General features: G+C 42.5%; 1 protein-coding gene across 3 annotated transcripts in view; it reads left to right on the top strand.

Moving 5' to 3' along the window:
• homer3b (homer scaffold protein 3b) overlaps nt 1-14561 on the top strand; it is a 43289-nt gene extending 28728 nt beyond the window's left edge. For all 3 annotated transcript variants that reach the window (XM_029706621.1, XM_029706620.1, XM_029706619.1), the window contains 5 exons: nt 2426-2562; nt 3997-4153; nt 10671-10784; nt 12853-12933; nt 13303-14561. In XM_029706621.1, coding sequence (XP_029562481.1) covers nt 2426-2562; nt 3997-4153; nt 10671-10784; nt 12853-12933; nt 13303-13488 — 675 coding nt within the window. In that variant the 3' untranslated portion in view covers nt 13489-14561. The remainder of the gene's footprint in view (nt 1-2425; nt 2563-3996; nt 4154-10670; nt 10785-12852; nt 12934-13302) is intronic.
• The last annotated feature ends 1972 nt before the right edge of the window (nt 14562-16533 follow it).

Below are 16533 nucleotides of genomic sequence, written 5' to 3'. Positions count from 1 at the left end.
TGATTGGTGGAGTGCTCCTGGAAGGTTCTCCGATCTCCACAGAGGAACTCTGGAACGCTGTCAGTGACCATCCGGCCTTTCTCCCCCGATTGCTCAGTTTGGCCGAGCGGCCAGCTCTAGGGAGAATCTTGGTGGTTCCAAACTTCTTCCATTTATGAAAAATGGAGGCCACTGTGTTTTTGGGGACCTTCAATGCTGCAGACATTATTTGGTACCCTTCCACAGATCTGTGCCTCGACACAATCCTGTCTCGGAGCTCTACGGACAATCCCTTCGACCTCATGGCTTGGATTTTGCTCTGACATACACTGTCAACTGTGGGACCTTAAATAGACAGGTGTGTGCCTTTCCAAATAATGTCCAATCAATTGAATTTACCACAAGTGGACAATCAAGTTGTAGAAACATCTCAAGGATGATCAATGGAAAAAGGATGTGCCTGAACTCAATTTCGAGTCTCATAGCAAAGGGTCTGAATACTTATGTAAATAAGGCATTTCTGTTTTTTATTTTAAATACATTTTCAAAAATTTATAAAACCCGGTTTTCACTTTGTCATTATAGGGTATTGTGTGTAGATTGAGGGAACACATTTATCTAATCCGTTTTATAATAAGGCTGTAACTTAACAAAATGTGCTAAAAGTCAATGGGTCTGAATACTTTCCGAACGCACTGTACAATACAAAGAATTGTCTTTCAGTATCCACTGGCATACAAATGAAAGGAAGCATTGCAACTCGGGCAATGTTCCTTCGAATTTAAATCATTTTAAAAGGAAAGAGCCATATGCTGCTTCATGCTCTACAAAGTAATGCGTTTAGCAGCTGTGTGGCTCCACATGGTTGCTTGTTCAACTTTGAACCTGTGTTGCGGATACAGATGTAGGATCTTAATTTGATCACCCTGTTGCAGGAGAATTTCCTGCAAGGCTTCTGAAGTTTGTAATTTTCACTTTGAAATGTCAGACTTGATTTTCCCTTATGGAAACGTATCAACACCTACAAAAATGTCCAGTAATTATAAGCCCCATAATAATTCACATTTCCTGTTGCTGTAGGATTATTTAGCAAAGTGGCTCAAATTAAGATCCTACATCAGTATGGTGGTTAATAAATGACCTAATTACTTTTGGCAACCTGTTGTTTTGGATGAGGTGTCTGAATGTATAGCAACAGCTTGTCATCTTCTTCCTGTCATTTTATTGTACTAACGAGGGCTAATGTTTCAACCATTTATCTTTGTCAGGTAACAGAAACGGTACAATACTAATACAGAATTTAAAAAATCTGTTTGAATGTGCCTCGAACAATAAATATCTATTCACATCACTAATGCTGAGCTGCCCTGTTTCTGTCTCATTGTACAGCCCCTGAATGTCAATGCTCTAACTGGCAGGGGAATAGCTATGACAAATAGAAATATGCAGTGTGAAATGAATAGTCATTCCGCTCCCTTTTCAGATCAAAACAAATTATTCTAATTTAATGGGAACACTGTAGGATATGCTCAGTCTTTATTTTAAGCGTTCATGTTTTCTTAAAGGGATATTTCGTGTTTTATCTACTTCGCTTGAGTCGGATGAACTCGTGGATACCATTTGTATGTCTCTGTGTCAAGTATGAAGGAAGTTAGAGGTAGTTTCGCGAGCCAATGCAAACTAGCATTAGCGCAATGACGAAGTCTATGGGTATCTGCTACCATGCTAACATATATACCCATAGACTTCCAGTCATTGCACTAATGTTAGTTAGCAATTGCGCTAGATAGCAACTTCTTTCAAACTGCACACAGACATAAAAATGGTATCCACGAGTTCATCTGACCAGGGAAGTTGATAAAAGGCCTCATTGCCAAAATCCCGAAGTATCCCTTTACTTCCCGTAACAAGCACACCAAATTCAGATACAGACAGAGATATCAGAGAGATCCCTATGTGTGGTCTGTTAGTTCAGAAAGACACATCACTTATTCATCCACGATTTTAACCAAGAGCTCACATTTGTATTAAAAACATATTGAAGTGAGCCCTGGTTTGTCTAAACCAATCCTTAGGCCTGTTAGGCCGTCCTAGAGTTATGTCAGGTTTGGCCAACTCACCTCCTGGAGAGCCACTGGGGTATGCAGGCTTTTGGAACACCTCATGTTGTAACACACCTAATTAAGCGTATCAAAGTCTTACTGAGCAGCTAATTAGTAGAATCAGGTGTGTTAGAGTAGGGCTTGAGCAAAAATCTGCATACCCAGTAGCTCTGCAGGAGGCTGGTTGGCCACCCCTTCCCTTCATAATGTAGAGTAGTTGTGGTCAGCTTCATTGAGCTCCGACAACGAGGAAGAGTTGGACATACAGTAGGATTGGAGGTGTCCGGGTAACTCATTTCCATGATATCCGTCCCATCACTAATCATGTCCCTGTGGTCCCCCAGGACTTATCAGAGGACCGCCACTCGCCGCCGCTGCTGACTGTCAACGGACCCGAGGACAAGCTGTTCCGCAGCAAGAGCGCCGACATGGAGCAGATGACGTCGGAAAAGGAGCGCATTAAGAAGATGCTGTCTGAAGGGTAATGTTAAGGAACAGCCCCCCCACACACACACACACACACTGCAGTTCGCCAAACACACACCTTGTAGTTACACAATGAGATCCAAAAAAGTCTTCCATTGTGCCACCATGGTCATTGTTTACAGTGGCTAGGTCTCCCTTGGGAAAGAGGTATTCTGACCTCAGTGTGACTTCCTGGTTAAATGAAGGTTAAATTAAAATACTGTAGACCATGTATAAAATGTAAAGCATACAGTGCACACTATTTTTCTCCAAATGGTAATAATGTGCCACCCCATCGGTGTGAAGTCACATTGGTGTCTTCAAATAACCTTTCAAATTAGCTGCCACCAGATTGTGACATTTTATTTTAATTGTGGTAGCATAGTGTGACATTTTAGATGTAAAATGTAAATGTAGCCTATTGTCTCCCACTATCTGGTGTTGTCATGCAACTGTTGGGTTACCTAGTGAGTCACTGAGAAGCTATCGCGTGTCGCCAGGCATAGTGTGTGTTCCCCGTCATCTGATTTCTGGGGCAGAGTTTGCGCTAACGTGCCAAATGATGATAGAGGTTCAGTGGGCTTGTGGTGCGAAAGCATAAATGTGATCACAATGGCAGAGGTGAAGCCTTTTTAGAACATGGAACGCCACACGGACGCTGAGCTCACTTAATAGGATGATGGGACCCGGAGACTGTCGCACACGATTTAACTCACCATTACGTTAGGGAGGAACATGCATGGCGAGAGGAAAGCAGATAAGTCCTTAAAGCAAAGCATTAGATAATAACTCCTATATAGAGTGTATGGGACGTGTTTTAGCTGAGGAAATGTACTAGCAAAATCAAGCCATGGCTCTAGGCGGTGTGGTTTCTCCTATTGTGGAGGTTGTTGTGAGTGGGAGGTTGAACCCAATGACAGGTGGCCACTGACCTGTATGAGGCTGAGTCACGTGTAGTTAAAACATGGTCATGAATGAGGCTCTACAACAGAGCCATTCAGACAACAGTCTGCCTTCCATCCCACCCAAGCGCACAAAATACATTTTTAAAACCCATGTTCTCTGACAACCCCTCCTTGTTCTTTTCTTGCATGTAATGAGGGTCGTATGTTTTCTTTAGTGCCTGTTGCTATGGTGAGTTGGTTGGTAGTTGGCAGACAGTTAGAAGCGGCATGGAGGGTGTTTTTTTTGCCTGAGGCCTCAGTACTTTAGAAGATGCTGGTCTTAGAAGACTGGTGTAATTTTCCCATCTCCCTCAAATTATTTGAAAGCTCTTGTCCATTCAATATAATGACTCTAATGGTCCCACATTCTGGCATGAAAGGGATTCTATAACCCCTTAATAGCTGTAATGTATATCACTTGGGGAGCAGCACTTTGCACCTGACTATGACCTCTGGTTTGTCTAATCATGGTGCACTTATCTTCAGATGTTTGTTTTTCCCTCCAGGTCCATATGTGAGATTAACCTGGAGGCAGAGCTGTTCACCCTGCAGGATAGCAACGCTAAGCTAGTGGCGGCGCTTCACGAGGCTAACACTGGCGTGGAGGAGTGGAAGAAACAGCTGGCTGAGTATCAGGAGGAGACTGTCAGGCTCCGAGATCAGGTAAGAGCTATGGTGACAGACCACTGCTATTCCGGTTGTCTGCATCCCAGCTAACTGGTCTGGATCCATAATGGTAGATTATTAGGTTTAAAGAGGGAGTAACCCTTAGACTTTGCCACTTTGGTGGTCAAAGTGGGATCGTGCCCATGAGAGACCATTCTCAAAGCAACAGCATATGAAGATCTACTGAAGATCAGTGGTCACATGGTAGTTAAACCTGGGTTATGTCAAAGGCCGTGCTGACATTTGGTAAATGCAGCACATTCCGTGCTGCAGGTACCACCGGTTTGATAAAAAATTTTCTGCATCATTGTTGACGTGCCTCGATAATCAGAGGGAGAAATGTGTTTTGCAGAACTTAAACTTAATTGGAAAAAGAGATGTGTCCTTGGTCAAGTTTAATGAGGTTCTTTCATGTGGCAGATTAAAGTACCACAGTAACATCTTCTGGAAGAAATTGACTGTCAACAGTCCTATTTTAGCTCCAGGCACTGAGGGGAACAACATCCATCTCAGTCCAAAAAAAAGCTAAGGTTATCCACTTCTGCAACAAAGTCAACCAGGTGGTTGGAAGTAGACCATGTCTCCAGGGCTTGGCGAGGCGGTAAAGCAGTTTGAGGACAGGACACCCTATTTCCCCCTGCCCTAGTTAGGGAGGAAATGACAAATCACCCAGAGGGAGAGCAGGCAAGACATTGGCTAGGATTTTCTACCAAGCCACCATTCAAAGTAAGCCCTTTCCTCTCCAGGCTCTCCAAGCGGTAGACACGCTTTACTTAAGGGGTCGGTTTATTTTCGGGGGTATCTCTGACACTGCAGAGATGCTCTGGTCCCCCAGCCTACTCTCTCATGTCTTGCCTTCCACTTCTGTAGACAGTAGCTGAGATGCGGTAGGAGCGAAGCGAGGAAGTCCTTTTTAAAGACAAACTATACCAAGGGATAGTAGACCACACACTGTTTTAAAATCCCATTTGTTGGTTCTCTCAAAATGCTAACATTGTTCATACAAGCTCTTTTCAGCTAATTTCACCATATTGTATTCGACTTGGGCTCCTATTCATTTTCCTGCAAGGCAATTTGATAACTGTTTTAGAGATGAAATGAGAATTTCAGAAAGGACTATTTTCCTGTATTTGTATGTTGGGGTTAGATTGGCTTCAGGTCTCATCAGTAATACTGTTGTCCATGTTGTCAGCGGTGGTGTGAAAGGGAAGTTGTGAGCAATCATTCCCCCGGGGACTTGCTGTCACATGGATTTGACAGGATGGGGTTGGGTCCTATCGGAATGCTAGATACCCTTAGAACAGCTTTCTCAAGCTCCGCTGGATGGCATGACATGGAATCTTAAAGGGCCACTTTGAAATTCACTCTGAAGATGCGGAGGAGATGTAAAGGGAGAGATGGTAATTGCGAAGGCTGCGCACAAACCCATGCAAACTTCAGTTTTCAATAAACAAGTCTGTTTTGTTATACAATTCTAACCATGTTCCTGTCTGGTGTTAAAGTGAAGATAATTGGCGAAAAGTAAAAAACTTTTTGATTTCAAGGGGTAAATAGTTTCTCTCTTTTAATCACTGTCACTCCCCACATGAGCATATGTGGAATTCAAACCTTTGAGTCACAATTTATTTGTAAAAGTAGGTAAAATAAATCCGTCTAAATCCCTCCGGCAATTAATAAAAGGAAAGGAAAGGGGGATACCTAGTCAGTTGTACAACTGAAATGTCTTCTGCATTTAACCCATCCCCTCTGAATCATAGAGGTGCAGGGGGCTGCCTTAATCGACATCCACGTCTTCCGCGCCCAGGGAACAGTGGGTTAGCTCAGGGGCAGAACGACAGCTTTATACCTTGTCAGCTCGGGGATTTGATCCAGCATCCTTTCGGTTACTGGCTCAACGCTCTAACCACTAGGCTACCTGGTCTCCATAGTGATGTATTCTGCGTTATTGTGGTTCTTTAACACTTCATAGCTGACCGCCGAGATGAGCTGATATTCAACCATCCACTGTCATTGCATTATGTTCCCCACCAAGAAAACCAAGAAGGGTCACTGACAACAACCAAAACAGGTGTTTTTATTTAATACATTTTGTATATATATTTTCCTTTATTATTTTCCACAAACCCTACCACCCCTCCCCTAATTGGAGTTAACTAATAAACAATAACACTTAGGCTTCTACTTCCAGATTATACATACTATATATATTTTATGGACACAATCTATTTTACAATAGTTATATTTTGTTTGTTTTTAGTCCTGCGCTTCTTAACACCCACTCGCTTAACCCGGAAGCCAGCCGCACATGTGTTAGCGGAAACACCATTAAACTGACAACTGATGTCAGCCTGCAGGCACCCGGCCCGCCACAAGGAGTCGCTAGAGCGCAATGAGCCAAGTAAAGCCCCCGGCCAAACCCTCCCCTAACCCGGATGACGCTGGGCCAATTGTGCGCCGCCCGATCACAGCCGGTTGTGATACAACCCGAGATCGAACCAGGGTCTGTAGTGATGCCTCTAGCAATGTAATGCAGTGCCTTAGACCGCTGCGCCACTCGGGAGGCGAGTGGCCACTACTGGCCAGCCCAGGTGAAATACCTTCGAACAAACGAGATGACAAACTAGCACGGGTGTAAAACATATTGACTAACGAGGTGACGCCAATCTGTGCGCCCCACGTGCTAACGTCCAACCTCGAAATATACTGTACATGGAAAAGCCTTGGCCCAGCAAGTGTCTTGAGATGTTGCTTCAATATATCCACATAATTTTCCCTCCTCATGATGCCATCTATTTTGGGAAGTGCACCAGTCCCTCCTGCAGCAAAGCACCCCCACAACATGATGCTGCTACCCCTGGGCTTCACGGTTGGGATGGTGTTCTTCGGCTTGCAAGCCTCCTCCTTTTTCCTCCAAACATAACGATGGTCATTATGGCCAAACAGTTCTATTGTTCTTTCATCAGAACAGAGGACATTTCTCCAAAAAGTATGATCTTTGTCCCCATGTGCAGTTACAAACCGTAGTCTGACTTTTTTATGGCGGTTTTGGAGCAGTTGCTTTTTCGTTTCTGAGCGGTCTTTCAGGTTATGTCGATATAGGACTCGTTTTACTGTGGATATTGATACTTCTGTATCTGTTTACTCCAGTATCTTCACAAGGTCCTTTGCTGTTATTCTGGGATTGATTTGCACTTTCCGCACCAAAGTACGTTCATCTTTAGGAGACAGAACACGTCTCCTTCCTGAGCAGTATGACGGCTGCGTGGTCCCATGGTGTTTGTACTTGCATACTGTTGTTTGTACAGATGAACGTGGTACCTTCAGGCGTTTGGAAATTGCTCCCAAGGATGAACCAATTTTTTTTCTGAGGTCTTGGCTAATTTCTTTTGATTTTCCCATGATGTCAAGCAAAGAGGCACTGAGTTTGAAGGCATTTCTAGAAAAACATCCACAGGTACACATCAAATTATGTCAATTAGCCTATCAAAAGCTTCTAAAGCCATGACATCATTTTCTGGAATTTTCCAATCTGTTTAAAGGCACAGTCAATTTAGTGTATGTAAACTTCTGACCCACTGGAATTGTGATACAGTGAATTATAAGTGAAATGATCTGTCTGTAAACAATTGTTGGAAAAATGACTTGTGTCATGCACAAAGTAGATGTCCTAACTGACTTGCCAAAACTATTGTTTGTTAACAAGACATTTGTGGAGCGGTTGAAAAACAGGTTTTAATGACTCCAATCTGAGTGTATGTAATCTTCCGACTTCAACTGTGTATCGAGATATTATTTTACAATCTTTTTTTATATATTTTCTTTTTCTTTCTATAGTTGCCTAAAACTCTCACGTTTTAAGAAACAGGAAAGGACAAGACATACATTTCTGTAACTCTCATCCCCTTGAAAGGAGCACAACCAAAACAAAACTCATCTCCAATATGGAAAAACTTGCAGTCATAATAAATTGACTGCCCACCCTTGGAAGATAATCAGCAACCAAGTTGTCCTTACCACAGAGATGTCTGATTTCAAGGGGAAATTCCTGTAATATCCGTTGTAACTTTTCTCTCATGATTTCCCTCAGTGGAATAGCCTCAAGGAAACAAATAGCAGCGCACATGATGGTCAAGAGAAACTGATTATCACTCTTTGCTTTGGGCAAAGGACCAACACAAATAGGCTGGAAACACTCAGTTTGTAAAACATAACCAATCTTTGTTAAACATAAATACCAAACTTGTTTTTGCATGGATTTCGTGACGCAGTTAGCTTTTAACAGCTAGGACCGCTATTTCTTGTTCCGGGATTCCCGCTTAAATGACAGGTTAAAGTCTACTTGAAAGAGCCGCTAAGCTGCTAACGTTAGCCATTAAGCTAACGAAGTTAGTCCCAGAGTTTTCCCAATGGAGCCCTCTTTGTCTGGAGAAGTAAATGAATGGTTCCAGCGCTGTAGGAGCTGTATCTACTACGCTTTGTTCCGGGACAATCTGGATCACTCAGTTCCAATGCGGCAATTGTTTGCTTGCTGAGGATTATTGGGTATTATTTAGCGTCTGCTAAATGACTAAAATGTAATGTAAATGTTTCGTAATTTACAGAACTGTTGTCTGTATGCCTCTGGGACCAACTCATAAACCCGAAGGACAGCAGCTTTAACAGTGTAATAATCTGAACTCCGATCAAGAGATAAAGCAGTGTACTCTTTCTGGGCTTTTCCCACAAGAACACTTTGGAGGAGCAGTGACCAAATATCTATGTACATAGGGCAGCAGCCTCTAAGTTGCAGGGTTGTGTAACCTGGTGGTAGCCGGCTAGTGATGGCTATTTAACTGTCTGATGGCTTTGAGATAGAAGCTGTTTTTAAGTCTCTTGGTCCCAGCTTTGCTGCACCTGTACTGACCTTACCTTCTGGATGGTAGCGGGGTGAACAGGCCGTGGCTCGCGGGGTTGATGTCCTTGATGATCTTTTTGGCCTTCCTGTGACATCTGGTGCTGTATGTGTTGGGGAGGGCAGGCAGTGTGCCCCCGGTGATGTTGGGCCACCACCCTCTGGAGAGCCCTGCGGTTACGAGCGGTGCAGTTGCCGTACCAGGCGGTGATACAGCCCGACAGGATGCTCTCAATTGTGCATCTGTAAAAGTTTGTGAGGGTCTTAGGGGCCAAGACTAATTTCTTCAGCCTCCTGAGGTTGCCTTTTTCACCACCCTGTGTGTGTTGGTGGACCATTTCAGATTGTCAGTGATGTGTACAAGCAGGCTGTTCTGACCAAGACCAAACTCTGTTGAGGGTGCCTGGATGGCCTGACTGGATCGAGTGTTTCCAGATCTACATATCTCGGTTGAATGGCATGTTCATGTTCTTTGGCTGCATGTTTATGTTCTTGTTGTTTGGCTGCACACCCATCTTGTCTTTCCTTGTGCTCAAACTCTCATTTCTGTTGTTTTCATTTTGCCTTTAGTTCTACCTCTCGCAGTGCAGTTGCATGTCTATGGGGTGTACTCTACCACCCGTAGGACCCTTTTCATCATCCTCCCTATCCCGAAGAATTTCCTCCTCCCATCAAATCAATATACTGTAGACTAACCCTTTGACTACCACTTTCGAATCTTCATGTGCAACTTTGATGTCATAATGCTTTGCAATGACGAGCAGATTCACCTTTTTACATTTATCTAGCATCTCCCATGTAGGGTTTTCCACGAATGCTTAAAGTCCCAGTTTTTTAAAATTTTATAAGCCTGTGTGTTTATGCAACTTTCAAAATGATTCCAACAGTCTCAAAGTGGATGTCAGTGACAAACTATGACAAAAGTGTATTTTGAACATTCAAATATCTGGGCACAGCAGAGCTTCTGAGTAGGTGATTAGAGCGACTACCATACACATGGGAAACAAGATCCCAGACAAGCCCCCATTTTGTTACATTCCCCAGCAAGAAAAAAAATTGTCGCTCAAACAGATATGGGAACTGACAAAGAGTCACTGACAACAACCAAAACGAAACAGGTGGGGTTTTCGGAGGGGTTCTGAAAGACTCTCATGGGGGTGTTTACTGAAAGTTGACTAGCAACAACAACTGGGACCTAAAGACACCCACCATGAGCTTTCACTAAATTTGCCCAAGAACAGGCAAACAAAATTAAAGACAGAATGCAAACCAAAAAGTGGAGCAAAACAAAAAACGTTAAGATCAGATAAAGGATTGTTCTTTTAGAAATCAAATGAGAGCCAACTAAAGGTGTTAACCTTCCACATCTCTCAAGACAACTGGAGCACTGGGCAAGCCACTCTTAAATATTACCTAGGCCAGCCCAGGTGAAACACCTTCCCAGAAACGAGATGACAAACCAACACAGGTGTAACACATACTGACTAACGAAGTGATGCGAATCTGTGCCCTCCACGTGCCAACATAAAAATATACATGGAAAAAACTAATCCTGTAATAGCATGTACACTAGGATTTAAAAAGACCTTACTTGTTATTCTCTCCGGTGTTGTGTGTTGGCAGGTGGCAGAGCTGGAGGCTCAGAGCGGGCGGCCTGGTCCCAGTGAATCTGAGACTAGGGATGAGCTGACCCAGACGTTAGAGGAGTTGGAAGCCTTGCTCAAAGCTAAAGACGAGGTAAGACCCGGGGCTCAGACAAACTTTCCAGGCAGCCAGGTACTTCTAGCCTCAAGATGCCAGTCTTCTAGGCTGTCTAGATAGCACCGTTGAAAGAAACTAGTGAGGTACAAGCTGAGGTTTTCACTTGAGAATCTCAGAAAACTGATTTTTCGAGCACTTCCCATGTGGAAGTGGAATTTTCCTTGGTAGATGTGTTGCTTTATGTACAGTACCAGTCAAATGTTTGGGGACACCTACTCATTCAAGGGTTTTTATTTATTTTTACTATTTTCTACATTGTAGAATAATAGTGAAGACATCAAAACTATGAAATAACACATATGGAATTATGTAGTAACCAAAAAAGTGTTAAACAAATCAAAATATCTTATTTGAGGTTCTTCAAAGTAGCCACCCTTTGCCTTGATGACAGCTTGCACACTCTTGGCATTCTCTTAACCAGCTTCATGAGGTAGTCACCTGGAATGCATTTCAAATAACAGGTGTGCCTTAAGTTAATTTGCGGAATTTCATTCCTTAATGCATTTGAGACAATCAGTTGTGTTGTGACAAGGTAGGGGTGGTATACAAAAGATATCCCTATTTGGTAAAAGACCAAGTCCATATTATAACAAGAACAGCTCAAATAAGCAAAGAGAAATGACAGTCCATCATTACTTTAAGACATGAAGGTCAGTCAATCCAGAAAATGTCAAGGACTGAAAGTTTCTTCAAGTGCCGTCGCAAAAACCACCAAACGCTATGATGAAACTGGCTCTCATGAGGACCGCCACAGGAAAGGAAGACCCAGAGTTACCTCTGCTGCAGAGGATAAGTTAATTAGAGTTAACTGCACCTCAGATTGCAGCTCAAATAAATGCTTCACAAAGTTCAAGTAACAGACACATCTCAACATCAACTGTTCAGAGGAGACGGCGTGTATCAGGCCTTCATGGTCGAATTTCTGCAAAGAAACCACTACTAAAGAAGATACTTGCTTGGGCCAAGAAACATGAGCAATGGACATTTAGACTGGTGAAAATCTGTCCTTTTGGTCTGAAGTTCAAATTTGAGATTTTTGGTTCCAACCTCCGTGTCCTTGTGAGATGCAGAGTAGGTGAACGGATGATATCCATATGTATGGTTCCCACCGTGAAGCATGGAGGAGGTGTGATGGTGCTTTGCTGGTGACACTGTCTGTGATTTTATTTAGAATTCAAGGCACACTTAACCAGCATGGCTAACCCCAGCATTCTGCAGCGATACGCCATCCCAACTGGTTTGGGCTTAGTGGGACTATCATCTGTTTTTCAACAGGATGAATGACCCAACACACCTCCAGGCTATGTAGGGCTATTTGATAGAGAAGGAGAGTGATGGATTGCTGCATCAGATGACCTGGCCTCCACAATCACCCGACCACAACCCAAATTAGATGGTTTGGGATGAGTTGGACCGCAGAGTGAAGAAAAAGCAGCCAACAAGTGTTCAGCATATATGGGAACTCCTTCAAGCCTGTTGGAAAAGCATTCCAGGTGAAGCTGGTTGAGAGAATGCAAAGCTGTCATCAGGGCAAACGGTGGCTACTTTGAAGAATATAAAATATATTTTGATTTGTTTAACACTTTTTTGAATACATGATTCCAAATGTGTTATTTCATAATTTTGATGTCTATACTATAGAAAATAGTAAAAATAAAGAAACCCTTGAATGAGTATGTGTGTCCAAACTTTTGACTGGAACTATTGGAGGGATGTGACACCATTCTTTTACAAGAAATTCCATAATTTTGTTGATGGTGGTGGAAAACTGTCTCAGGCGCCGCTCCAAACTCTCCCATAAGTGTTCAATTGGGTTGAGATATGGTGACTGAGACTGCCATGTCATATGGTTTACATTGTTTTCATGCTCATAAAACCATTCGTGCCCTGTGGGTGGAGGCATTGTAGTCCTGTGGTAGCCAAAATAATGTTCAACTGGGCCTACTCAGCATTTTTATACATGAAGGGATGTTAATTGCTTGGGAATTGCTCAAGAACCACACGTGTGGAAGCACCTGCTTTCAATATACTTTGTCTTTTTTAGGAAATCCACAATCTACAGAGCAAGAATTCAGATATTCATGATTTAGAGAAAGAGAGGGAAGAGGCGGTTCAGAGACTTCAGGTGAGTTTTAGGAATTGGGGCAGAACATGCATTTTTGGCTTTTCCAAACTATACTGAAGACTAGTGATTCTCAGCCAGGGGGTCGGGCACCGCTTGGGGGTCTCTGAGAGTTTTCAAAGGGTCTGAAAAAATGCAGGGGGAAAATCTAAAGATATGACAGTGGGAGAATCTCAATTACATACTCCTCGCATCCTCTCTACTGGCGGCCTCCTCAAAATCCATTGGAGATGGTCAGAGTGGAGGGACCTCTGGCATTCTCATCCAATGAGTGTTGATAAGGAGACGAGTAGAGAGTATGCGAGGAGTATGCAATTGAGATCTTTAACGTGAATTGATCCGAAGTCCTCTGTCACCTTGTGGACCTTTTAGGATCTGGAGACACGGAATGCAGAACTTGAGCAACGGGTGGAGAGAGCCGAGCAGACTCTGGCTTCCTCTCTGGAGGAGCGGGATAGGGCAGAGAGTGAGGTTCAGAGGGTCATTGACGTCCTGGATGTCAAGATCTACGACCTGAATGACCTGCGACAGAGCTTGGCCAAGCTCATCGACAAATAGCGCAACGCCATGACAGGATTGTAGAGGGCGACGGGACAAGGACGGAAAAGGAAGCTAGCTCTTTTGGAACAATGTTTGCTCAAGCACATTATTACAGCGGTTAAGAGTAGAACCATGGATCTACCTGTTGCAGCGGTAAATTGTTATTATCAAGGTGGTGGATAGGAGCAGTCTCATTTTGTTTTCTTCGTCGCTGTGAGAATTGTTGAGTCGACGTTTACACCATTTATCTAAATGTTTTGTTGGGTTATGATTCAGTCAACCTATTATAGAGGTTATCTTGAACTTTTAAAAAGTAGTTGAATTGAATCTGGGCTTGTACTTAAATGTAGTTGCCAAATTATTGTTTTCGTTTGTCAGTATTAACAATTAATAATAGATTTACTTCTGTTGTTTTATGTATTGTATTACATTAACAGTTTACATAATTATTTGGTAATCCTACAGAAATGTTGCTGCGGAGGGTTTATCACCAAGGGTACTCAATGACAAAACTTAATGAGCTCAGTGAAGAACCTTGCCAAGTACAGTAATGTGAGTTATGCGCATTACCCAATGTGCAACCTTTTACAAATAGATTTAAAAGCACAAGTAGTGTTATTAGTAAAGATGTACTGTACTTGATTCAATGCAAAGCTAGCCTGGTATCTCTACTTTCACTGATGCACACCATCGAGATTCTCTTCTGACCTAGGCATTGAGGCATTTTTTTCTTGGTATTATATAGGTACAAATAAGGTTAAATCAGTGTTGAATTAGCAATACAGTTTTTTGACAAGTACTCTGTAGGTAATGTAATCTCACCTTGTTCATGTAGACAAACTGCAATTCTGTTGAACAATGACCACATTTACATGCATTTGGGATAGTAGCTCATATCCTGCTTAAGGTCTTATTCGGGATAAGCTGTTTACATGCACCTTTGACATCCCGCTCACAAGTATCCATGTGACTAAATAGAATATTCCTAATTTAAATTCATATGGGTTAAATGGAATAGTAACTGAAATGTGGACACTGACTGTCGGCCTATAACCTCTCACATGTAGAATAATATAATATTAACTCCTGCAGAATAATGCATTTCTGACTAAAATGATACAACAAATGTTAATTTTGTCTCGGGAACAGGAGTGGAGAAATAGGATTTTTTTTCTTTCAGCATCTCTTGAGAAAATGTGAATACGCGTGTAACATGTTATATTTGACACTGTTATGCAACAGACAGTCGTTCAACCACACAAAATATGCACCTGAGACGAACTGAAGTCTCAGCAGAAGTGTTTTCCATGGTTTTCTCAGCTTTTCATTTAACCTTAACCAGTGAAATTGATGACATTTGGACATTTTCCACAGGATCAATTTTTCCACTGATTTGAAGTTATTGTGTTTTCTCCCAGGTCCCAAAACAAAACAGACAACTTTACTAGTAACTAGATTACTAATGCATTCATCTGGTAAGCATTACTTTATTTAGTCTTCTAGGGCATCAAGTTATGACAAAAGAGAAGCTGCATGTACAGTGCATTCGGAAAGTATTCAGACCCCTTGACTTTTTCCACATTTTGTAACATTATTCACAAATTGAACAAAAATATTTTTATCCCCTCATTATTCTACACACAATACCCCATAATGACAAAGCAAAAACATTTTTTGAGGGGAAAATTGATTACAAATAAAAATAAAAAACGGCTATCACATTGTACAGTATTCAGACCCTGTACTCAGTACTTTGCTGAAGCACCTTTTGTATTGACTACAGCATCGAGTCTTCTTGGATATGACGCTACAAGCGTGGCACACCTGTATTTGGGGAGTTTCTCCCATTCTGCTCTGCAGACCCTCTCAAGCTCTGTCAGGTCAGATGGGGAGCGTCGCTGCACAGCTATTTTCAGGTTCTCCAGTGATGTTAGATTGGGTTCAAGTCCGGGCCACTCAAGGACATTGAGACTTGTCCCGAAGCCACTCTTACGCTGTCTTGGCTGTGTGCGTAGGGTGGTTGTCCTGTTGGAAGGTGAACCTTCGCCCCAGTCTGAGGTCCTGAGCACTCTATTGCAGGTTTTCATCAAGGCTCTCTCTGTACTTTGCTTCGTTCATCTTTCACTCTATCCTGACTAGTCTCCCAGTCCAAGTTCATCAAACCAGAGAATATTGTTTCTCATGGTCTGAGAGTCCTTTAGGTGCCTTTTTACTGAGCAGTGGCTTCTGTCTGGCCACTCTACCATAAAGGTCTGATTGGTGGAGTGCTGCAGAAATGGTTGTCCTTCTGGAAGGCTCTCCCACCTCCAGAGAGTAGCTCTGTCAGTGGCAATTGGGTTCTTGGTCACATCACTGATTTCTCTTTCTCCCCTGATTGCTCAGTTTGGCTGAGTGGCCAGCTCTAAGGGTCTTGGTGGTTCCAAACTTCTTCCATTTAAGAAAGATGGAGGTTACGGTGTTCTTGGGGACTTTCAATGCTGCAGACATTTCTTAGTAGCCTTCCCCAGGTGGACTCCAATCAAGTTGTAGAAACATTTCAAGGATGATCAATGGAAACAGGATGCACCTGAGCTCAATTTCAGTTTCATAGCAAAGGGTCTGAATACTTATGTAAATAAGGTATTTCAGTTTTTCTTTTTGTATAAATTTGCTAAAATATCTAAAAACATGTTTTCACTTTGTCATTATGGGGTATTGTGTGTGTGTAGATTGAGGGGAGAAAAATAATTGAATCCGTTTTAGAATAAGGCCGTAATGTAACAAAGGGGAAGAGGTCTGAATACTTTCCGAATGCACTGTATCGAACTATAGTTGACAAACAAATGGTCTTCCAAATGTTGGAAATTATAAGCAGAAACATATCTAAATTAGGGGTGATAGTATCCTAAGCCAGTAGGCTATACAGTCCAGTAGCCTACAGAGTATCAGAAAAACTCATTATTATGTGGATGGAACTGCGCATGTAGCCAACTTTTTGAAGTGATTTGTTTGAGAATCAAGAGGAAAACATCACAACACTCATGATATGCGAAACTGAGTCTGCGCAGACCTCGAAAAACAACA

Source organism: Salmo trutta, chromosome 22 (assembly GCF_901001165.1).
Source record: "Salmo trutta chromosome 22, fSalTru1.1, whole genome shotgun sequence".
In the NCBI taxonomy this organism is placed as follows: domain Eukaryota; kingdom Metazoa; phylum Chordata; class Actinopteri; order Salmoniformes; family Salmonidae; genus Salmo; species Salmo trutta.
The sequence above is the reverse complement of the archived record's forward strand: the minus strand, read 5'-3'. Positions and strand labels throughout refer to the sequence as shown.